Source organism: Xiphophorus couchianus, chromosome 21 (genome assembly GCF_001444195.1).
Source record: "Xiphophorus couchianus chromosome 21, X_couchianus-1.0, whole genome shotgun sequence".
NCBI lineage: Eukaryota > Metazoa > Chordata > Actinopteri > Cyprinodontiformes > Poeciliidae > Xiphophorus > Xiphophorus couchianus.
In genome coordinates, this window is record NC_040248.1 from 21,714,867 (window position 1) to 21,737,767 (window position 22,901).

At 38.3% G+C, this 22,901-nt stretch overlaps 3 protein-coding genes across 5 annotated transcripts; all 3 read right to left on the minus strand.

Annotated features, from left to right (window-relative positions):
- Positions 1-1,055: 1,055 nt before the first annotated feature.
- LOC114137229 (sialic acid-binding Ig-like lectin 13) lies at positions 1,056-6,167 on the minus strand. Of its 2 annotated transcripts, none has more exons than XM_028005859.1 (10): positions 6,093-6,167; positions 5,777-5,829; positions 5,014-5,101; positions 4,314-4,832; positions 3,718-4,020; positions 3,386-3,640; positions 3,228-3,263; positions 2,764-2,848; positions 1,444-1,483; positions 1,056-1,294 (listed from the first exon to the last, which is right to left on the minus strand). In XM_028005859.1, the coding sequence occupies exons 3-10, from the start codon at positions 5,096-5,098 to the stop codon at positions 1,277-1,279; spliced, it is 1,341 nt and encodes a 446-aa protein (XP_027861660.1). In that variant the 5' UTR covers positions 5,099-5,101; positions 5,777-5,829; positions 6,093-6,167; the 3' UTR covers positions 1,056-1,276. The 2 variants fall into 2 exon arrangements, with proteins under 2 accessions (XP_027861660.1, XP_027861659.1); XM_028005858.1 differs by lacking the exon at positions 6,093-6,167 and adding an exon at positions 5,988-6,080 and having other exon boundaries at positions 5,777-5,831.
- A 1,158-nt stretch (positions 6,168-7,325) lies between these two features.
- Positions 7,326-11,675, minus strand: LOC114137232 (myeloid cell surface antigen CD33-like). The gene is made up of 8 exons (XM_028005862.1): positions 11,560-11,675; positions 11,118-11,207; positions 10,541-10,936; positions 9,943-10,245; positions 9,699-9,866; positions 8,456-8,543; positions 8,327-8,363; positions 7,326-7,909 (listed from the first exon to the last, which is right to left on the minus strand). Exons 2-8 carry the CDS (start codon positions 11,200-11,202, stop codon positions 7,865-7,867), a joined length of 1,122 nt encoding a protein of 373 aa, XP_027861663.1. The 5' UTR covers positions 11,203-11,207; positions 11,560-11,675; the 3' UTR covers positions 7,326-7,864.
- A 5,151-nt stretch (positions 11,676-16,826) lies between these two features.
- On the minus strand, positions 16,827-22,505 carry LOC114136405 (myeloid cell surface antigen CD33-like). Of its 2 annotated transcripts, none has more exons than XM_028004271.1 (8): positions 22,388-22,505; positions 21,946-22,035; positions 21,369-21,764; positions 20,460-20,762; positions 20,216-20,383; positions 19,817-19,880; positions 18,038-18,077; positions 16,827-17,345 (listed from the first exon to the last, which is right to left on the minus strand). In XM_028004271.1, exons 2-8 carry the CDS (start codon positions 22,028-22,030, stop codon positions 17,112-17,114), a joined length of 1,290 nt encoding a protein of 429 aa, XP_027860072.1. In that variant the 5' UTR covers positions 22,031-22,035; positions 22,388-22,505; the 3' UTR covers positions 16,827-17,111. The 2 variants fall into 2 exon arrangements, with proteins under 2 accessions (XP_027860072.1, XP_027860071.1); XM_028004270.1 differs by having other exon boundaries at positions 20,204-20,383.
- Positions 22,506-22,901: the final 396 nt, after the last annotated feature.

A 22,901-nucleotide genomic window follows, 5' to 3' on the forward strand; every position in this document is an offset into this window, starting at 1 on the left:
GCTGCGTCATAATGTATGATTCTGCGGATGTTTATTATCATTCTGTTATTTTTTTCCCTGGAGAATTCTATGTTTATTTACAAAGCATTTGAGAACAACATGGTTGTCCAAAGTGCTATATAATAAGTTACCTGCTCTGTTCATCGTAACACTGTTACAGTTTGTTGTTTCACAGCAGCAGGTCTGATATTCAGAGTGAAAGTTGGTGCCAATTTGCCCTGATTGGCTCATGGGTTAGAGAGGAACCAATCAGGACTCAAGGAAGCCCTATAAGCAGCTCACCTGCAGCGCTGAACTCTTGTCCTGGCTCTTTAATTGACACATGTATTGCTGCTTTACTCTTTGGAGTTTGGGGTACCATGTACATTCCCATCACATAGGGTTCTTTCTGTTAAACACACTAGATAAGTAGGTCAGTGACGTCCATCTCATGCTTTGGCAAACCTTTTCGTTAGATCAGATCACCAGAGGTTTCTTTTCCTTTACTTTTCACTAGATGATAGTTAGGCCCTGTTTTGTTTTATTACTTTCTTTGGCACAAGCTAACTGTCAGAACAAGTTGTGCAACCTTTTGGGATTTTTGCAAAGAAAAATAAATCCTTTCTTCAGATTTACAGGGACTCAACTTGAGCCCAACTCAAAAGGGTCTGGGAAGGCTGTAGACGTGTTTTAATAATCTGTCAACAAAACTGTAAGAATGAAAAGAAGTAACGTCTTAAACAGACTGTGTAAAGAATCAATATAAATGTGTTTCACTTCACGAATGGCGATTTAAGTAAATGCACTTTTTAAATATTCTAATCCCTTGAATATGACTATAGATTTCTTTTCAAGATTGTTTAAAGACTTTTGTTTAAAAATTGCATAGTTATTTCCAGCAATCCTAAATAATTTTGGGCATAAATTTCAAACAGATGAATTGGATCAGATATAACCATTACTACAAAAACAGGCCAATGTTGTTGTTGTTTTTTTGCGTGATTAGAGCTTCAAATCATTTGAACAATTTTCTGTAAAATTCCAATAAGGACAGGTTTTCCAATAAGACACATACATTCTACAGAAAGAGGTCAATGTTTATTCTCTTGTGTGTTGATGACCTCTGGGCAGTCAGACTCTGCTGAGCTGCTTTGTCTTAGAGATCTGGAGATCTGTGTGTATGTCGTCTCCTGTCGCCGTCTGCCGCTACGCATGGAGGAAGCTGTTTTATCAAGAAGTTTAGATCCTCATGTTAAACAGCTCCCTCAGTGGTACTGGCTCACAATTCAAGGCCCAGTTAGTCACTAAGTGGAGTCTGTGGGAAGTTAGAAGAGAAAACAGAAATATACATATAAAAAAAAAACCTGTCATGTTACCAAGAGGTGATTTTGACTCATTTAAGGAGCATATTGATAAATCATTTGTTCATTCTCTATAACGAGAACAGTCTATTACTGCACTTACATGGCCCGGTTGTGGAGTTTTACGTTTGATCTTATGATACCTGGAAGAAATAATAGAACAGACAGAATCATTCTTGTGTTTCATGATACAAGACAAGTTGTGGAATTAGTAGTAAGTGAGTCTGTAGGATGCAGATTTTTTGGAGCTCAAACTAGATATTTTTACACATAAAAAGTTCAAGTACTCCAGCGCATTTGGAAAATATTCACAGCGATTTATTTTTTAATTGTTATAACCTTATTCAAAAAAAGACATGTGTGGTGTTTTGTAAATGTATTAAGATAAAAAGATACAACAGAGAAATCTAATTTGCATAAGAATTCACAATCTCTACTTAGATAGGCCTAAGGGCCCAGATAATGGCTGACCAAATCTTTCTAACTGGTCACCGTCTCTAAAACACAATTTATGCACAAATACTTTTTTAGATTTTAGAGCAATCTAAACACATGTAAAAGTCCGTCATTGCAGAGTCTACCAAAAATACGCTACTGAAAATATACCACTGGTTGTCCGGTCCTCTCCCAACCGATATCAGTGGAAAGTAGAGGCTACCACCTTCCTAACGATCACACAACTTTGCGAAACTATTTCATTTGACTTTGTTTCTGTGTTTACTGTGCTATTAACACTGCTTTTGATACAGTGGATGAGTTATTCCAAACTTTTCTTTCTGGTTGTGGTTTTTGTGTTGAACAACAATAGATTTAATGGAACAGAGTCGACGTTCAGCGTTTGGGAAGCTTTGGCTGGCCGACGAATGGCTTGGGATTATCCTGCATAGAGTTGGCCGAACAGGCTGGGGAAAGGAAAACGTAGACTGCTGTGACCATGACCCGGCTTTACTGATACAACATTGCAGGATTGCTTTTATATGATGGATTGCTATTTTTGAAGTAGTTAGGGTTGGAAAAAAGTATCTTATAATCAGAAAACTGTGCAATAGCCTAGGCCATTTATATATTCTTCCAGCTTGTAGGAGGCCTGACCATCCAGCACAGACAAGACCAAGCCTCCTGGCACTTCATCAGAGCCTTTATTTTCTCTTCTTCCAAGTGAGAAGTCGAATCGATTTACCATTGTGGAAGCAAAACAAGCACAATGCTTCTGTACAGTGTTTGAAATATTTTCCTAATTATGTTAGAATTCAGTGTAAGATACAACTTCTTTTCTCTCATACTGATGGATTTGTGTGGAGGAAAGTAATTAATTTAATACAATTAGGAATAAGAAAGTATTCAACAAAATGTAGAAACAGGTACATGCTGGGCACAGACTCAACTACACTTCTTATACACTTACTCAAATTCTCATACTCACCACATGACGATTTTGAGCAGGCAGACAAGGACAACGAGCCCTGCCCCTGAAAACAGTGTCGTCTGAATTTGATAAAACTCAGTTCCTGGAAAAATAAATAGTGAAAAAAGCTGAAGATACGCACGGTATTTTTAGAATTCATATATATCTGGTTCAGTCTGTTGAGAAAACATCATACAACATGTTGCCACTCGATAACCACAAACTTTTAAAGCAAAGTTCAGCATGGCTGGAACGCTAATGACAGCTAACCTTTACTTTGAAGTAGAATATAAAACTTGAAAATTTAATAAGTCTAGAAAAGTATGGAGCAAATGCTGAGGAAAACTTCACCAACCAACCTAAACTGGTAGGAATAAAATGTATTTTTTTAAAACTGAAAAAGGACAAAGAAAATAAGTTAGTTTGTGACAATTAAAAAAAAAAGAGTGAACAGAAAATTTTTCAGTGAAGTAGATCAGTACCTTTTCTTTCAGCAATTTCATCAGCTGGCTCATACGCTTAATAGAGAAAGACAAAAACGGAATCAATCTGATTGCTTAAATATGTTTCCATCTGCAACTTTCAAATGATCCCTTGGTGACTCAGGATCAGTAACATCCTTCCATATTTCTCTATTTACCTTTTACTGGAGCAATCAGACGAATCTCTGGAGATTTCTGACTACCAACATCATTCATTGCCACACAGTAATAAGCTTCCTCCTCAGTGGCATTGAGTCCATAATTTTCTCCTTCACCTACTTTCAAGGCTCCATTTGAGGTTTTCTCAAACCAGGTGAAGATGCTGACGGGAGGCTTGGCTCTGCTGGAGCAACGCAGCTCCACCCATCTACCTTTTGTTAAAGTGATGGATACTGAGGTGTTCTTGGGAGAATCTGAGGAAAATGTGACACACCTTATGGTTATTGACGAGAAACAGATGAACCATCTGGCTCTCGTCAGGATCACTTACAGGAAACACTGAGAGCCACTTTTGTATTTGCTGTCTTGTTTTTTCCTCCATTCACAGGATATCTGGCAGAGCAGATGATGTTGTATCCATCGTGGATCTCTGACAGAGTGATGTTCTGCTGGATTGTAGTTGTAAACGTTCCATCTTTGTTCCTCTCCATCTGTCTGTGAGGGTTTGGTTGGAGGTTCAAGGTGAGTCCAGGAGGTGATTGTGGACAGGGAGTGAGAGCTGAGCACGTTACGGTGACAGAGTTCTTCTCCTTCATGTCACCTGAGATTTCAATCCTGGGGCTCCAAGCAGAATCTGTGTTTTCACATCACACACACATTTTACACAGTGAGATACAGCAGACTGACTCCACTTTAGACATGTGGTGCATAAAAAATAGAGAATGATAAAGAAGTGAAGGTAAGAATTCATTGAAAAATATATTTAGATAAAACATCCACTTTGTGCTCACAAACTGCTTTATTTAACTCTGATCCTGTTGATGTTTAACTTTACAACAAAGTCTCAGTTTAAGGAAATGCATCATAATTTTTTTCCCTCTGTTCAACATTAACATTACACGTGAATAAAAACGAAAAGTCTCTCACCTCTCATTGTTATTTGAACAGGATCACAGACAGCCGTGGCTCTGAACGGCCCGTTCTCCATCCTGAAGTAGAATTTCGTCGCTTGAATTGGTTGTATGCTAGAAAAGAGGGTGGTGCAGTTCTTCTCTGTCAGGTTCCCAATGACGTTCACTGTGTATCTGTTTTGTGACCGACTGCTGTTGTAAATCACATTTTGCGGAAAGGACTCAACCCCGTGTTCGTCTGTTATCCAAACGCCAATCGTTTCTCTCCTGTCGTCAAACCTTTCCAGGTTTCCAGTCGTGTTCATTTCATGGTCGTCTTCTGGGTGACTGCTGTTGTAAGTCACATTCTGTGAATCCTGTCCAAAGTCTGGGTGACTTTGAAGCGAAACGTCAAATTTTTGTCTCTCCTCATCAGACGTTTCTCTTGACATCGCTAGAAAACTGCATGGGATGAGCAAACAGGATCCACTCAGGCCTTCCAGCGTTTTTGGTGCAGTAATACCGAGGGATAAGTTCTTGGAACATCCAGTCTGAACTAATGTGAAAGCAGAGTAAATATTAATACAGTGTGAAGCAAAATATTGCTTAGGATAAACTTCCTGACCCGTAAACTGCAGCCTGTTACACGCAGAGCCTTTCAGAAAACAGAATCTATTTCTCGAGATGACAAATACAGCCAGTGATGTCTAATGAAAGTGAGAGAACAAACAGCTCACCTGGAAGAAAGAAGACACTCAGTAACACGCTGACTGTCAGCACGTTCTCGGTCAGGGCTGCCATTACTCTGTTATATCCCTCCATCAGCTCACAGAGACAAGATGAAAGAAAAATTCAGACTTCAGTTTGAATAAAAGCGGATAACTAATTAAAATGTCAAGTTATGTCAGAGAAACGTCAAATTTGAAACCGCCAAACAAAATGCATGAAAAAGGCTCCAACCCAAATATCCAAATTCTGTCGTTGCACAGTCAGTTAACAAAATTAGTAGAATAATCATTATTTTCACTGAGACTCTGCGGTCTTCTTTTGATCAGCAGCAAAACGAACCCCACAATTACTCTGATTCAAAGAACTTCACTTCCTGCTTGTTTTGTTTCAAACAGGAAGTAATTTTTCTGTAAGGTCTTGGGTTTTTCTAGGTATGGGCAGGCAGCTCTTTGTTCATCAAAGGTCAGGCAGGTTCACCATATTTTTTTCTAACAAGGACAAACAAAATCAAGTTGGTGATTAACATCAGTTCAGTGACCTTTACCCCAAAGTTGCAGTCAGCAACAGGAAAAGGGGCTCTGACTGCGAGCGAATGGTGATGTCTGACATAAATTCACATCATTAATACACATAATCTTATCTTTAACATAAATAGCAATGAATTTATATGTTTTTAGTGCAGGAAATGAAATCGCTCATATATTTCAGATTCAAAGACGATCACACAATCAGTAAATTAAACGTTACTTTGTATCAAAAATTAAAACATACCCAACAATAGAAAAAGTGAAGTTAGTAGCCAAGATCAGCAGCAGCTTCTGAACCTATAGATAAAAAAAATCCAATAAATAATCATAAACAGTCCCCACTACACAGCAATGGCTCCCAATGAACAGTTGACAGCAGTTAACAGTTGTAAAATTAAACACAGCAAAAAACAACAACATTAATTATGATACCTGTTAAAAACATATACAAAACATGGCAAAAATACACATGAAGGCCTGTATTTAGTTAAGTTAGTCTGAAATAAATGCTAAAATATAACACTTGTAAAAAAAAACACAGAACTGATCCTCATACATACCACAGTTTCAGACGGCAACAGAAAAAGGGAATGATCCGTTACTGGTTGCTATGGTAACCACTCAGCGTCAAGAATAGAATATTCTATTGGCCCATAAGAGATTATTGCGTTTAGTTGACAAGCTACTCCATCCAAAGTGTTATATTAATATTATAAATATAATAATAAAAGATAAAATGAATAAAAAATATCTATCTATCTATCTATCTATCTATCTATCTATCTATCTATACACACACACACACACACACACATACACACACCCCCCCGCGCCCCCCAAACACACACACACCAAGTGTGATGCAGGTAATTTGATTGATTCGAGTCAGATTCAACATGGCGGACTCGACAGAGACGTCCACCGGACATGCGCACACGAAGATTAATTTTTATGACCGCATACTCGGTGTCCTACGGTGAGCTGCTCAGCGGAGTACAGTGTTCACGTCGAACCGTTTTGCATGTGACACCGAGCTGATAAGGTCGAGAGTCCGCGCCGCCAGTTGCGAGGACTCGCAGCGTGATTGCCGCTCTCTGTCCCAGACACTGACAGGAGTGTGGAGACTCTCCGGATGAAGAGGAAACAGGGCTGGGCGCCAAAATAGCTCATCAAACCTGCTAGTATCTATTAGGATTGTGGAAAATGAAGGAATTTGTGGTGAGAGAATTATAGGTAAGCTCGACTATGAAGTCTCAACTTTCCACGGACAGTATGGGTAACGGAGTAGGTTAGTTCACTTGAGTATGTGGGGGCCTCTATCGGTAAATCCCTAGCTGAAGTTGAAAATGATTTAATAACTTCACAGACATTACCTTTTATTCAGTTGTCTGCAGATGACGTGAATCCATCAGAGGAATCTGACAGAAAGTAAAGGTCTATTCACCGGAAGAAGAGAATAGTTATCCTCCAGTAAAATGTTTGCAGGGCATTGTGGGCAATATTACCAAGTCAGGGTCACTTCAACTTCTTATTACTTCCAACACAGTTTGTTTTACATTTGAGTTACACAGAATAAATGTCACATTGTTCATGGAAATGTTTTAATATTATTTCAGTCAGTCAATTTTTTCTCTTTTGCCTCAAAGACTTTCCAGACACCATTAATTCTGTTGCCCCCGTTAAGGTGAAGGTGTTCACTATGATACGGCCCAAAATGGAAATGAGTTCACAGCCCTGCCCTAAGAGATCAGTCTGGTAAAAGATAATGTACAACATTCATGGAGAAACCAATGTTTTCATGCCAAATTGAGAATTTATTAAAGCACGGAATACAAGTAGAGTAGAAGAGCTTACATTAAACAATGTGGGATGATACTTTGGGAGGTTGTGCGGTTAGAGGCGTATGCTTAAAAAGTTTAGCCCAGCTTTGTTCTACATGCATCAGGTAATATCCAAAATATTCCCTGCTCATTTATTGCTGCCAAGTTTTATCTATAAAAATCTTCCTGCAACATTTAATATCTCACATAAACACCACAGGTGTATTGTGTCAATATACTACTGACAGCTAGTACTGTCAGTACTAGTCAGACTCACACTGTGAGTCTGACTAGAATATACTGAAGAAATACTCCTAATTGACTCGCAAACATTTCATTTGAACTCAGATTTTAAATATGTAGACCAATATGAGGATTAGACCTGTGTGTAGGAAATAAGAAAGACTTCTGAAAGTGAGTACAGCTGTGTGATGTAAACCGACATCAGAACGAACTGAAGAAGGATTGTGTGAACAGTGAACAGGGCGTCTTTCCTGGTCTCCTCATGGAGCTCAGATCTCCGTCACTCTGTTGTCGTCATCTGCTTCTTCTGCGTCCTGTGGAAGTGAGACAGCAGGAAGGTCCTGGTGTGAATTCACTGCAGCGACAAGCGTCTGCTGTAACAAAACGGCTGCAGTACACGAGGTCCCTTCTGTTTCGGCATTACTATAAAAACAGAAATAAAACTACAAACTCCACCATCTCAGCTGGTTCGCTAACAGAATCCATTTTCTATAAATCATTTTAATGAAAGAACATATAATAACCACCAGGGTTATCATCTAAAGACATCTTCTGTTTAAGACTGTAAAAGAGGACACCCAACAGGTGAGCCAAAAACAAATGGCTCCAATGTCAGAGGAAACCTTAGCAGGAAATTACTGGATCGTTTTTCCTGCTTTAATACAAGTTAGAAATCTGAATATTTCTTTTATACCAGTGAAAAAATGAAAATTGCTGGATGATTTGCTCACCTTCTTTTGTTTGTTGGTCAATACTGATCTAGACCAACTGATAGAGGAGAAAAGCAGAACACAATGATATTTAAAACAATACTCACTGCTGTATGGCAGCAAATTATGAACTTTTAGAAAGTGTCTCACCACTCTACGATGATCGTCAAACAGCAGAGAGTCACAAGACCCAGGATCTTTACTGCAATGTAGACATGATCCCAAAACTGTCGATTATCTGTAAAAAGAGAAAACATTTGACCTTCCCTGAGGAGGAAAATGTTTTGGTCCTCGATGATCAGAAACTTGTAAATCAAATATCAAGAAATATTCTGACAGAACCTAAAGAAACACTGACAGAGCTGATGCAGGCGCAAATGAAAGGAGGCAGAAATGAGACAAAGTGAATCAGGTGAAAACATGTTAGAGCATTTCTACATTTATGATTTGTCCATTACTAAAGTACCTTGCAAAATTATTCATACCGCTAAAGCACTTTTATATTTCGTCTCAATGCAAACACCAACTTGTTGAGTTTGTGATAAACCAACACAAAATTATTAGAAGCTGTGAGGAGGAAAGAAAATGTTTCAGGGTTAAAGACATTTTTAGGAATGAAGACGTAAATATTAATACTTGATCCTTGAGATGATACCTTGTTCTTGGTCCAAGTCAAGTCTTTAAGCTTAAATTAATCTTCAACATGCCACACTGCCGTTCACATTTCGGCTCTTCCTTATCTCCGCCTTCACTAATCGTAACAGGATGTTGAGGTTTGTTGAACAGCTAGAAGGTAAACCTCCACAGCAGCCTCATGTCTTTCACAACCTCTAACAGGATGTGGCTCCACTGACTATCAGCAGGCCCACAGGATAATCCTGCCACCACCTTACTTTAAACTTCTCCATAACTTTCATCCTGAACTATCTGCTGTGATCCTTGGTCTCCATGGTGATGGTTGTTCATTACATCACTTTTACACAATATTCTCAAACATCTGAAGTTTTTAAAGGACAAAATACCTTGCAAGGCACTATGCAAGTATTTGCGTTCTTGTTGCGTTCTTGTTACGAAAGAACATTCTATATTCTTGTAATAGAATGTGTGAGTGAGCTTATTTTAAATCATTTCTTAAGATTATATGACCAGTTTTTGCTTCTTCTTTTTTTTCTTAACAATTATGATTCCCCTGAATCAAAATAGAAATCATATCAATGTAAAATAAAAATGTGGGTCATAGGTCAACCTTGCAATACAAACTGCTTGTGAAGGATCTGCAAATCTTTGATTGTTACAAAACAATCAAATTTTGTAACAGAATGTTGAACAACAATAAATGTTGACCACAAAACCTTCAGGCTACATTCAGTAGAGAACTAACCAGAGAACTCACAGCAGTGGGTTTCTTCCTCATAGACGGTTAATCTGACGTCTCCTTCAGCTACTATCATGGCTGTATGTTTGCTGTTTTCAACCCAGGTGAAGCAGCTGATGGGAGGATTGACTCTGCTGGAGCAGTTCAGCTCCATCCATCTAGCTGCTGAGGTTTCTTTGGGAGCATCTGAGGAAAATATAACAAACCTTCAGATTATTGATGAGAACCAGCTGAACCATGATGTTCTGACAGGATCACTTACAGGAAACACTGAGAGCCACTTTTGTATTTGCTGTCTTGTTTTTTCCTCCATCCACAGGATATCTGGCAGAGCAGGTGATGTTGTATCCATCGTGGATCTCTGACAGAGTGATGTTCTGCTGGATTGTAGTTGTAAACGTTCCATCTTTGTTCCTCTCCATCTGTCTGTGAGGGTTTGGTTGGAGGTTCCAGGTGAGTCCAGGAGGTGATTGTGGACAGGGAGTGAGAGCTGAGCACGTTACGGTGACAGAGTTCTTCTCCTTCATGTCACCTGAGATTTCAATCCTGGGGCTCCAAGCAGAATCTGTGTTTTCACATCACACACATTTTACACAGTGAGATACAGCAGACTGACTCCACTTTAGACATGTGGAGCATAAAAAAGAGAATTATAAATATGAAGGTAAGAACTCATTGAAAAATACATTTAATTAAAACATCCACTTTGTGCTTTTTAACTCTGAACTCTGATCCTGTTGATGTTTAACTTTACACAATGATTCAATTCACGGATTTTGTTGTTTTACACCAAAAATGCATCATAATTAATTTTCTCTCAACAATAATATTACATATAAATAAAAACCAAAGTCTCTCACCTCTAACTGTTATATTAACAGGATCACAGTTAGCTGTTGCTCTGAACGGCCCGTTCTCCATCCTGAAGAAGTATTTGTCTGCTTGATTTGACTTTACATTAGAAAACACACTGGTGCAGTTCTTCTCTCTCAGGTTTCCAGAAATGTTCACTGCATAGCTGTTTTGAGACTGACTGCTGTTGTAAATCACATTTTTCTTATTATTTTCAAATGCTGCATCACTTTTAATCCAAACTCCAAATATTTCTCTGTTGTTGTCAAACTTTTCTCCTGGTTTCTCTGGTATTGCTCTAAAGCTACATGGGATTAGCAAACAGGATCCACTCAGAGCTTCCATCTCCTCTGGTGCAGTAATTTTGAGGTTTGGGTTCTTGTTATTACATCCAGTCTGAACTCCTGTAAAAGCAGAATAAAGAAGGACACAATGTGGAGCAAAATGTTCCTGAAGAAAAACTTCCTGATCCATGAACTCCAGCTGACCTGCAGCCTGTTACTTTAAACAAGATCAGACATTACTTGAGACTAGAAATGCTTCCAGTAATGTCTCCAAATGAAAGTGAGAGAACAAACAGCTCACCTGAAAGTAAGAAGACATTCAGTAACATGCTGACTGTCAGCATGTTCTGGGAGAAGGCTGCCATCTCACTGCTACATCCCTCCATCAGGTCTAAGAGACAAGATGAAGGAAAAACTTAGACTTCAGTTTAAATAAAGGCAGATAATTAATCAAAATATCAAATTATCTCAGAGAAACGTCACTTTTAAATCTTTCAAACAAAATGAATAAAAAAGTTCTGTTTCCATTAAAGTGGTTTTTAAAAACATCATATTCCATCATATTCAAAAATGTAATTCTGTAAACTTTGTTCTTTTACCAAAACCACCGACCCAAAGAAAACTACAAGCTCATTTTATCAAAGTGAATTTTAAGACTTTAACACTTTTGAAAGAGGAAACATTCAAAGTTTTAAGTTAATAAAACCTACATTTTAAATCAGTTTAATAATTGTTTTTCTTACCAAATATGTTTGTATCAAAAATTGTTGGCAACAGTTCAGCCAGCAGGAAATCCCTCTGTCTAAAAGCAAATCTAGAGAAAACGTTCTGCCTTTCACTGGAAGAGGAAGCTTTTTTCAACCCTCTGTGGGTGTGAACATTTGTTCTATTCTAAAAATGTGAGTGAAGAAAAAAAAAGGTTAACAGAAACAAAACATGGAACAGACTAGAAAACATAAGAGTTTATAAAAAAATATCAAGACACCAGTGACAGAGAAAACAAAGAACCAACTTCCTCTGCTCTGTTTTTCTCAGTCCTTCTCTTCACATCTCACCAACGTGAGGAGAGAGAGGTTAGCAAGCAAACAATTAGTTTTCCTGCAGATAAACTGAAAAAATGTAGTAATAATATATTATTTCAACATCTCAGTTTGTGTGTTTTGAACAAAACACCATTTAAGAGATGTTGCAGAAACCAGTTTTTTTTAAGCATCACTGAAACTGAATGAAGTCTTAATCATTGTAACCCTGCATGCTGCGGAAGCAGCAACAGACAAAGGCTGGTTGAAACACAATAAGCTAATGTCAAACATGTTTAGATGAAGCTGCTTACCTAAAGGAACATGTAGAATTTAGTACACAGAAACCTTTTAAGTGAAAGTGTCACAACAAATAAGGAGCACATTTTTCTACATTTAAGGATATAATCAATCACATTAGAGACATCAAAGATCTCTGTTTATACCAAGTTATTCAGGAAACCTTTTATAAATGTGATCCTTTTGGGGCTTAACTGGTCAGAACCAGCTCACATCCTGTTTAGAGCTAAATGTCATCTAAATGCACACAGACTACTGTACACTCCTCCTGCTCTCAACATATGGAGGAAGTCAAGAGCATCAGATTCAAATGCATCTAATCAGAGTGAGAAGACATTTTAGATGACGTTTTCTTACAAACTCAGACATCTATATTACTTTACTATTTTAATAAACTTCTCAGATCAATTTCAAGTCTTTTCCTCTCTCAGTCCCCAACTTACCGTTTACTTTTTGACCCACTGCTTCTACTAATCTAAAATGCAGTATTAGATTGTTCATATTTCTGCTGTGCAAAAAAAAGGGTTTTATTCACACTTCCAAGCAAGAAGACCTATTTTCAGTGCATTGTCGTCACAACCACAGCTTCTGTGGTTGTGACTCAGAAGCTGTCTTTGTCCTTTTTAGGTGCTTGAATAGACGGCAGCTGGACTTACTCTGGTTATACCACCAATGCTGTCATGTTGGGTTCATGTCTTTTTACCCACATACAGAACACAATCAGAAAATCAGATAGTTTATTTTAACAATGATGAAATGTGAGATTGTTTGGTTCTTATCCCGTGGATGGGAAGCCGGGGTCATCAGAACTCTGAAGGCAGTGGGAGAGAGATGGTGAGTTGATGGAAAGTTGGACAGGTTGAAGTCTGAGAAATGGAATGATCTTACTTGGTGAAGAGGTTAGGTTCCTCCAGGGGGAGAAGTACTGTGGTCTCTGGGACTGTGGTCTATTATCAGGGGGTCCTTAAGGTGATCCAGGTTCCAGTGTGTGGTTCCGGTGGAGAGTTCTTTGTAAGTAGACAGAAGACGCTTGCGGTGGAGGGCAGACAGGTAAGTTCTTGAGAGGAGTGATCAGATAGCCAGCCAGAAGTCAAGGAACTATCGGAGAATCTTCAGAGAGGAGTAGATGGACTCGGGCAACCAGTGGTTAAGATCCAAGGCGCCACAAGGCATGGTTGTAGTGCTCGAGACCGGTCTTGGTCTCGAGGCCATTTTGTGATGGTCTCTGTCTCGTCTCGGACTCGACCGCATTTGGTATCGGTCTTGTCTCGGTCTCGGGTTGCTGAGGACTCGGGATTTTATTTCAAGACCGCAACTGTGGAAGTATCACTAAACTTACAGCAAACTGTCCAGTTTATTTGTTAACATTTGTTTTCAATGGATGCAAAACGCACCGATTAAAATCCTAGCAATAACGTAACGTACTAATGACGTGTTTCTGTTTTTCCTCCCACCGCCTCCCCACCTTTCACTCGCGCGCGCCGCTCCAAGACATGGTTTCTTTGAGCGGCGGAAGATGTCCGTCTAATCGCCGTCTAATTGCGCTGCATGAAACATAAGAAATCCGATGGCGACAGCTAATTCAGCAGCGCTTCGCTTTCACAGACGGTGGGGACCACGTCTAACTGTTTTCGTCACTTAGAAAAGAAGCTCAAAGAAAGGTAAGCTCCGTTGACGTGATGTTGGCAAAGCTACCTGTACAGAGACACATAAGCATTTGTGATAAAAAAAGTAACTCACTACGCTGAATTATTGTGCGGAGGTGTTGACTAACCTGTCGCATATATGGGACAACACTGTGTCCAAAAGTTTGCAATTTAGTGACATGACATTCACAAAGTCTTCTGAACTTTTCTTTACTAAGAAGACAGGACTGGAGCCTCACTGAGAGCCGTTCTTTGATCTTGTAATGCTCTGCGTATACTGTAGTAGTTATCATTATTTAATTATATATATTGATATTTATTTAATTAGCAAATAAATAAAACACAAGAACAAAAGAGCACGCAGAGCATGCCCTTTGCCATGCCCTTTTGCATTCAAAGTGGCAGCTGTAGTGTCTGCCATGATGGCAAATGCCCAGGTTGTTATCTTTTTAGATAAGCAGAACAAAGAGTTTGTACTGCTTTTAATATTGGTTACATTTATTTCAGCTCTAAGTATTTAAAATCTAGGTGTTTTTATGGTTATGTGAATCTTTCAGATCAATTTGATTAGCAATTTTGATCATTCATATTTTATTGTGTCATGTAGCGCGAGGCGCTGGTCTTGGTCTTCCCTTGGTCGTGGTCTTGACTTGGTCTTGGACCCTAAAAGTCTTGGTCTTGTCTCGGTCTCGGTACACTCTGGTCTTGTCTTGGTCTCGAGTTAGGTGGTCTTGACTACAACACTACCACAAGGAAACACCTGAGAATGGAGCACCAGGTAAATGTTACAAACATTAGGCAAAGAAAACTTGGAGGTACACTCAGAAGGGCTCAGAGTACCATAACTGGCAAACACTCAGGTGTCAAAGTGCTGGCAGAACGCTCCTCTTATACTCCTAGATGAAGAGGTGATTGATCACAGGTGTGCCTATCAAGCAGCCGGGCTCTTGGCACCCTCTGGTGGATGATGAAGGAAGCAGCAGACAACAGAGACTCCATACAAAGACCAAAATCCCCATACATACAGTACAGACCAAAAGTTTGGACACAACTTTTAATTCAATGAGTTTCCTTTATTTTCATGACTATTGACATTGTAGATTCTCACTGAAGGCATCAAAACTATGAATAACACATGTGGAAATATGAACTAAACAAAAAAGTATAAAACAACTGAAAATAGCCCTTATATTCTGGTTTCTTCAAAGTAGCAACCTTTAGCTGTGATTACTGCTTTGCACACACTCTGCATTTTCTTGATGAGCTTCAAGAGGTCGTCACCTGAAATGGTTTTCACTTCATAGGTGTGTCCTGTCAGGTTAATAAGTGGGATTTATTGCCTTATAAATAGTCATGAAAATAAAGAAAACCCATTGAATTAGAAGGTGTGTCCAAACTTTTGGTCTGTATTGTATATATATATGGGGATTATATATATATTATATATATACATATCTCCAAATGAGATCAACTTCCTCTGCCCTCTAAACAGATCATCCTACTGAATTCTTGTTGAGCTGTCTTGCCATCCTGGTTCTGATTTTTCTGCTTCAAAGGATTCTAGACCAGAAGTTGAGCCAGTATTTTTGGATCTCTTTGCTGGTGTGCAGGGTTTTCTTGCTTAATACTGTTGTCTCTAGGTCATCCGTCAAGGTTCCACCTTTGGATCTTGGGACCCACAGGTTGTCCTCCAGTGTTCCAGAGGACAACCTGTCCTGGAGACTCTAGGACAACCAGGAGCAAGTATCAAAGTACTCTCCTGACTCTCCTTGTGTGTTTTTGTTTGGGTCTCTCTTTCTAAGGCACCGTGTGGTTGCCAAGCTTCAGCGAATTATTTTTCATATTATGCAATGAGAAGTTAATAATAGAGGAAGTGGTAAGACTGAAGGAAGACGTTTCATATCTCAGTCTGAGGATGATGTCAGACAGAGGGAAGTTAACCTCCCTCATTTAGACATTTGTCACAGGATAAAACTCTTTAGTTATTTTTAATGTAGTTATAGTTGTATGCTTTTAATTTAAAACATGAGTCTTGCCCTGTTGATTATCCTGGCAAAAACCAGTGTGTGGTGGAAAAGACATTTAGAGACAAAATTAGGAGGAAAGGGGAGACATCTCTGGTATTTTCCTTTTGGAGGAGTTGCCCAGAGCCTGTCAGGCTAATTTCCCACTTGCCAATCTATGAGTTCTGGTTCTGTTCTGTTCATTGCAGGAGATGCCTGTTGAAGGAGTGAAGCCAGGAAGGAATTAATCATCAATCAATCAGGTTTTTTTCTGTAGCACATTTCAGCAACAAGGCCGTTCAAAATATTTAGCAGCATAAAAATGCAAAGTCATAGAAGACACGGTCAACAGTTGAAACACTACATTTTATCAAGTGTCATGGTTACATGTCAGATTGATGATTAATGTTCCATTGATAATTTTTCAAATGCAACTCTAACCAGGCGGTTAAATTTAAAGGAACGCAGTGTTTGCAGTTTTCTAGAAGTTTGTTCCAGACTTGGAACAAACTTCCAAGTCTGGAATAGAAGCTGAATGCTGCTTCTCCATGTTTGATTCTGGTTCTGGGGATGCAGAGCAGAGCCATAACCAGAAGACCTGAGAGGTTCTGAAAGGTTCATGCAACAACAGCAGATATTTAATGTATTGTGGTGCTAAACCATTCAGTGATTTATAAACTAACAGTATTTTAAAGTTTATTCTCTGGGCTACAGGAAGCCAGCGTAAGGCTCCCTGTAGCCTTACACTACAGGGGAGAAACCTGGAGGTTTAGTCTAAATGGTTGCTGCCTGTATTGGACTTTAAGGGTTTCTGAAGGATCCTTAATTACAGGACTTACTTTAGTTTTTACTTTTCTTAGTTCCTTTTTTTGGCTGTATTGTCATTTCATTGCCTTCTTCACTCCATTAAAACCATGTTTCCTTGTTCTACAAACAGAGCTCCCAGCATGCTCCTTGGAGGGCAGATAATATTTAGTCTATAGATTCCCGTATAAATTGACCATTGTGCACAATAATTGAAATTATACTCTACTAAACAAATGTAAAAACTGTATCTAGACACTGTTTATTTAAGTGCAAATATTAAACATGCAAATATTGAGATAATTGCTTACTTTGCAGTAAATAATGAAAATAAAATACAACAAAGATCAGAAGATAAATTCAACTTCAAAAACCTGCAAACTATACAGATCACTCTCACACCACATCAGTACCGAAACATCCAAACTAAAAATAATTTTAAAAAAAGAATCAGAAAAAAAAACCCAAACAAGCACATTATTGTTGTCTTAGGACTCCTGTCACTGACTGTGAGTACAGAGTTTCAGCCAGGTTTCTGTACCGTAGAGTAGAAAGGATCTGAGCTGTCAGCAGTCTCAGCTGGTCCGTTCTCTGGCTCAGACACTTTGACCTGGGCATACAGCGTCTCCTGCTGGCCTCTACTGGTACTCTCTGACGCACAGGTAGGTTTCTTTATGAAGTTCACATCCACATAGTGAAGTTCTTCCCGCCTTTCATTAGATGGTGGTTGAACACCAGGCTCCTCGGGTGCTTTAGTCTGTCGGAGAATATACAGAAAAACACTTTATTCACCTCTAATCTGAAATCAATCCATATTACATATACTCTTAGTAAATATACGCCCCGTCTATTTTTGGCACCCAAAGTTGACTCGCTTTTCCACCTTGCTCATCCAGCCCGGTTTGTCACAGTTCAAGATGTTTAAAGTTTCAGTTGTTGCACAGAGTGTGGTTGAAGATATCAAGTCACAGTTTTCTGGCTGATAGCATGTTCTCTTGTGTTTCCCTTTTTGAAGCGACCTCACAGTAAATAGGTCTGTGTTAAATCATATTTACACCCCAGAGAAACAGGAAGCCATGGATTAAAACTCCAACTAGAAACTTTCAGAAATTCAGATCAGCTTAAAAAAGTTACGTTTCAGTCAAGTTTTTTTAAACTTTGCATTTTTAGATGAGTCATCGAATGTCACAATGGTGATTTGATTTAAATAGAAAACTTCTTAACATTGGATGTTTTCCACACTGAATACATAAATACATAAATAAAAAGCAATGAGGAAGATTTACTTCATGTTTTTCAACACATCTCTTCTATCTATTACATCTATTATTATGTCTTTATGCTGAAATTTAGTATGGAGGATAAAGGAGGATTTTAATGACATGCTTTTCATAAATTGTGTTCAATCCGAACACAGTGCAAAGATAGGATAACCTGTTATTTACTCACCTGATTGTGTTGTACAGCAGTACGCCTGGACTTCAAAAACCTAGAAAATATTAAACAGAAGTCAGAATAGTCATATGATACAAGGAACAACATGAAGACACATGATGAGAGTCAAGGTTGTCTTGCAAGACAAATGAACAAAAAAGGTAAAGTGAAGTTTTGGTTAAATATAATAATGAAATGAATTTGTCCTGGTTCGTTGTGTTCTTTTGAGGTTTGTTTATGTTGTGTTAGTCTCTTTCTTTGATTAGATCCGTTTTGTTTCTGTTTTACCTTAATTTAGACCTTTAACTCTTTTATCTTCCTTATGTCTAGTGATTTGTTAAATCCATTTCCCTACATACCATTTGTGTTCTCTCTCTCTCTTTTATTTTTGCGGGCCCACTTCCTGTGTTGCCCCAAACTCTGCTAACTTCTTTAAAGCCCCGCCTCCAGCGCGCAGTTTGAACTTCCTGACCTGTTTCCACTGTGATTGTGGCTTGTTTTTGGCGTCCTCTACACAAATTGATCCAAATCTTTGAATCTACTGACTTAATTGCCTGGTGTGTCTGACGTCTTATAGCAGTATTGCTTTTACGTTTGAAACTTCAGCTCGATTGCTCATTGGAGAGTTGTTTTGCCAGAATTGTTGGCGCTGATTACCTGGAGCGTCGCCGGGATTCTGTCACCACTCATTGTGCCTAAGCACATATGCATTGTTCAGCTCTGGCTCCCTGTGTTCCTTGTGAATTTTTTGTTGTTCATTTGTGATTAAAACAACAAAATCCACTCACTGCCTCTGACTCTGCATTAGGGTCTTCTCCAACATTTCACACAACATGACGTATGTGTCACCAGATTTTCAAAATCTACATATATATATATATATATAATTTTTTTTGTCATGTTTCTAGAATATAACACGATTGCAGTGGACAGAGGACAGAGAGAGGAGGACCGCTGGAGCAGGAGAGGCTCCAGCACACAGCATGGACAGTTCAGAAATGATTCGGAATGAGAAAAAAGTTGTTTATGAACAGATTAAATCTTGTTTTAAATTTCCTATTACTAGCAGATCTACCGTGACTCAAAGAGCAGCTGTTCTGAATGACGGCCTTAGTGTAGCCATTCTCCAGTACTGTGTACCGGCGGAGAATCATTTATCGGGGCGCAGTACCAGACCGCACCGGCTTACATTCACCTTGTGTAAGTCTATTCTACATCTTGAAAATACCAGTTTTTAATCTCTCACTTTTCAGCTTCTTTTAGACAAGGATGAACTTCTACAAAACAGGCTTTGTTTCTGTTTTGTAGAAGATTTTGTTCTTCTCACAGAGAGCAAGATGGGTTGTTTTGTTGTTGTTTTGTTTTTTTTAATTAGCAGAACAGTTAACTATTAACTTTTATCCTTCTTCTTTTGGACAGTGTTTAGGTGAGTAGAAAGACAAAAAAGACTAATTGTCTAACATGTAAACAACAAGCTGCACTTTTTGAGAAATGAAATATCAGAATGAATCTTTTTCAAATCTGACTGACAACATCACACATTTAGAATTCAGGTGTGAACTGTATTTATATATTTTTTACAGATGATAGAAAAAGTTTGTTTCTGTCTTTTCATTTTCCACTAAATTCTGCTCTGGTGGCTTAGTTTCTCTGTAGATAAAATAAATTGTAAATAGAATAGTGAGAACTTTTTGCAGCAAACAGAACGTTGAGGAGTTCTCTTTAAGCCAAATTTGAACTGAAACCTCTAAATGGTGAGCCATTTTTCTTCATGAGTCAGTTCCTGATACTCACCATGCAACCAGGAAGATGAGCACAGCCACAGCAGTCACTGTAATGAGGGGAATCAGCAGATTACCTAAAGAAAAAAGCAAGAAACAGGAAGACAACGACAAAATGTCTTGAAGTTCAGATCATTCAGGCAGGTTTGTGTGAATTTTAATGTGTTTCACTGAATTGTAGTAATCTGTAAGGTTATATATAATACATATGTAAATGTATAAAAAATTTATAAAATAATACATTTTTGTATTTGTATATAAAAAAAAACAAATTAGTTATCAAAAATCTAAACTAAGTTTCACTTGGGTTCCATGTTTAACTGCGATATTGGCTTCATAATTTAAAACAGAAACATAAACTGTAGACGCAAAGAGTAGAGGAAACCTTTAGAGAACTAACCAGAGAACTCACAGCAGTGGGTTTCTTCCTCATAGACGGTTAATCTGACGTCTCCTTCAGCTACTATCATGGCTGTATGTTTGCTGTTTTCAACCCAGGTGAAGCAGCTGATTGGAGGCTTGACTCTGCTGGAGCAGTTCAGCTCCATCCATCTAGCTGCTGAGGTTTCTTTGGGAGCATCTGAGGAAAATATAACAAACCTTCAGATTATTGATGAGAACCAGCTGAACCATGATGTTCTGACAGGATCACTTACAGGAAACACTGAGAGCCACTTTTGTATTTGCTGTCTTGTTTTTTCCTCCATCCACAGGATATCTGGCAGAGCAGGTGATGTTGTATCCATCGTGGATCTCTGACAGAGTGATGTTCTGCTGGATTGTAGTTGTAAACGTTCCATCTTTGTTCCTCTCCATCTGTCTGTGAGGGTTTGGTTGGAGGTTCCAGGTGAGTCCAGGAGGTGATTGTGGACAGGGAGTGAGAGCTGAGCACGTTACGGTGACAGAGTTCTTCTCCTTCATGTCACCTGAGATTTCAATCCTGGGGCTCCAAGCAGAATCTGTGTTTTCACATCACACACACATTTTACACAGTGAGATACAGCAGACTGACTCCACTTTAGACATGTGGAGCATAACAAGATGGCAGATGATAAAGAAAAAATCACATTGAAAAATAAAATTAGATAAAACATCCACTTTTACATTGACAAGCTGCTTTCTTTAACTCTGGACTCTGACTCTGTTGATGACCCTACACAGTAGACGTTTAGCTTTACAGTGAAGACTCAGTTTATGGAGTTTGTCATCAAAATTCATTTTCTCTTGATAAAAAAACATTTGTTGTCAGACTAGGGCTCCAAGCAGAATCTGTGTTTTCACATCACACACATTTTACACAGTGAGATACAGCAGACTGACTCCACTTTAGACATGTGGAGCATAAAAAAGAGAATTATAAATATGAAGGTAAGAACTCATTGAAAAATACATTTAATTAAAACATCCACTTTGTGCTTTTTAACTCTGAACTCTGATCCTGTTGATGTTTAACTTTATACTAATGATTCAATTCATGGATTTTGTTGTTTTACACCAAAAATGCATCATAATTAATTTTCTCTCAACAATAATATTACATATAAATAAAAACCAAAGTCTCTCACCTCTAACTGTTATATTAACAGGATCACAGTTAGCTGTTGCTCTGAACGGCCCGTTCTCCATCCTGAAGAAGTATTTGTCTGCTTGATTTGACTTTACATTAGAAAACACACTGGTGCAGTTCTTCTCTCTCAGGTTTCCAGAAATGTTCACTGCATAGCTGTTTTGAGACTGACTGCTGTTGTAAATCACATTTTTCTTATTATTTTCAAATGCTGAATCACTTTTAATCCAAACTCCAAATATTTCTCTGTTGTTGTCAAACTTTTCTCCTGGTTTCTCTGGTATTGCTCTAAAGCTACATGGGATTAGCAAACAGGATCCACTCAGAGCTTCCATCTCCTCTGGTGCAGTAATTTTGAGGTTTGGGTTCTTGTTATTACATCCAGTCTGAACTCCTGTAAAAGCAGAATAAAGAAGGACACAATGTGGAGCAAAATGTTCCTGAAGAAAAACTTCCTGATCCATGAACTCCAGCTGACCTGCAGCCTGTTACTTTAAACAAGATCAGACATTACTTGAGACTAGAAATGCTTCCAGTAATGTCTCCAAATGAAAGTGAGAGAACAAACAGCTCACCTGAAAGTAAGAAGACATTCAGTAACATGCTGACTGTCAGCATGTTCTGGGAGAAGGCTGCCATCTCACTGCTACATCCCTCCATCAGGTCTAAGAGACAAGATGAAGGAAAAACTTAGACTTCAGTTTAAATAAAGGCAGATAATTAATCAAAATATCAAATTATCTCAGAGAAACGTCACTTTTAAATCTTTCAAACAAAATGAATAAAAAAGTTCTGTTTCCATTAAAGTGGTTTTTAAAAACATCATATTCCATCATATTCAAAAATGTAATTCTGTAAACTTTGTTCTTTTACCAAAACCACCGACCCAAAGAAAACTACAAGCTCATTTTATCAAAGTGAATTTTAAGACTTTAACACTTTTGAAAGAGGAAACATTCAAAGTTTTAAGTTAATAAAACCTACATTTTAAATCAGTTTAATAATTGTTTTTCTTACCAAATATGTTTGTATCAAAAATTGTTGGCAACAGTTCAGCCAGCAGGAAATCCCTCTGTCTAAAAGCAAATCTAGAGAAAACGTTCTGCCTTTCACTGGAAGAGGAAGCTTTTTTCAACCCTCTGTGGGTGTGAACATTTGTTCTATTCTAAAAATGTGAGTGAAGAAAAAAAAAGGTTAACAGAAACAAAACATGGAACAGACTAGAAAACATAAGAGTTTATAAAAAAATATCAAGACACCAGTGACAGAGAAAACAAAGAACCAACTTCCTCTGCTCTGTTTTTCTCAGTCCTTCTCTTCACATCTCACCAACGTGAGGAGAGAGAGGTTAGCAAGCAAACAATTAGTTTTCCTGCAGATAAACTGAAAAAATGTAGTAATAATATATTATTTCAACATCTCAGTTTGTGTGTTTTGAACAAAACACCATTTAAGAGATGTTGCAGAAACCAGTTTTTTTTAAGCATCACTGAAACTGAATGAAGTCTTAATCATTGTAACCCTGCATGCT

Coding starts and splice junctions, on each gene's coding strand:
- LOC114137229 (XM_028005859.1), bottom strand. CDS start 5,098: ATGGAGGGATATAACAGAGTAATGGCAGCCCTGACCGAGAACGTGCTG. Junction 4,021..4,313: donor TGTTCAAATAACAATGAGAG/GTGAGAGACTTT, acceptor GTGAAAACACAG/ATTCTGCTTGGAGCCCCAGG. Junction 3,264..3,385: donor TCTGATTGCTCCAGTAAAAG/GTAAATAGAGAA, acceptor TTCTCTATTAAG/CGTATGAGCCAGCTGATGAA.
- LOC114137232 (XM_028005862.1), bottom strand. CDS start 11,202: ATGGAGGGATGTAGCAGTGAGATGGCAGCCTTCTCCCAGAACATGCTG. Junction 10,937..11,117: donor GAATGTCTTCTTACTTTCAG/GTGAGCTGTTTG, acceptor CTGCTTTTACAG/GAGTTCAGACTGGATGTAAT. Junction 7,910..8,326: donor TGACCAACAAACAAAAGAAG/GTGAGCAAATCA, acceptor TCACTTCCACAG/GACGCAGAAGAAGCAGATGA.
- LOC114136405 (XM_028004270.1), bottom strand. CDS start 22,030: ATGGAGGGATGTAGCAGTGAGATGGCAGCCTTCTCCCAGAACATGCTG. Junction 19,881..20,203: donor CCACTGCTGTGAGTTCTCTG/GTTAGTTCTCTA, acceptor TTTTTTCTTTAG/GTAATCTGCTGATTCCCCTC. Junction 17,346..18,037: donor CTGCTGTACAACACAATCAG/GTGAGTAAATAA, acceptor ATTCTCCGACAG/ACTAAAGCACCCGAGGAGCC.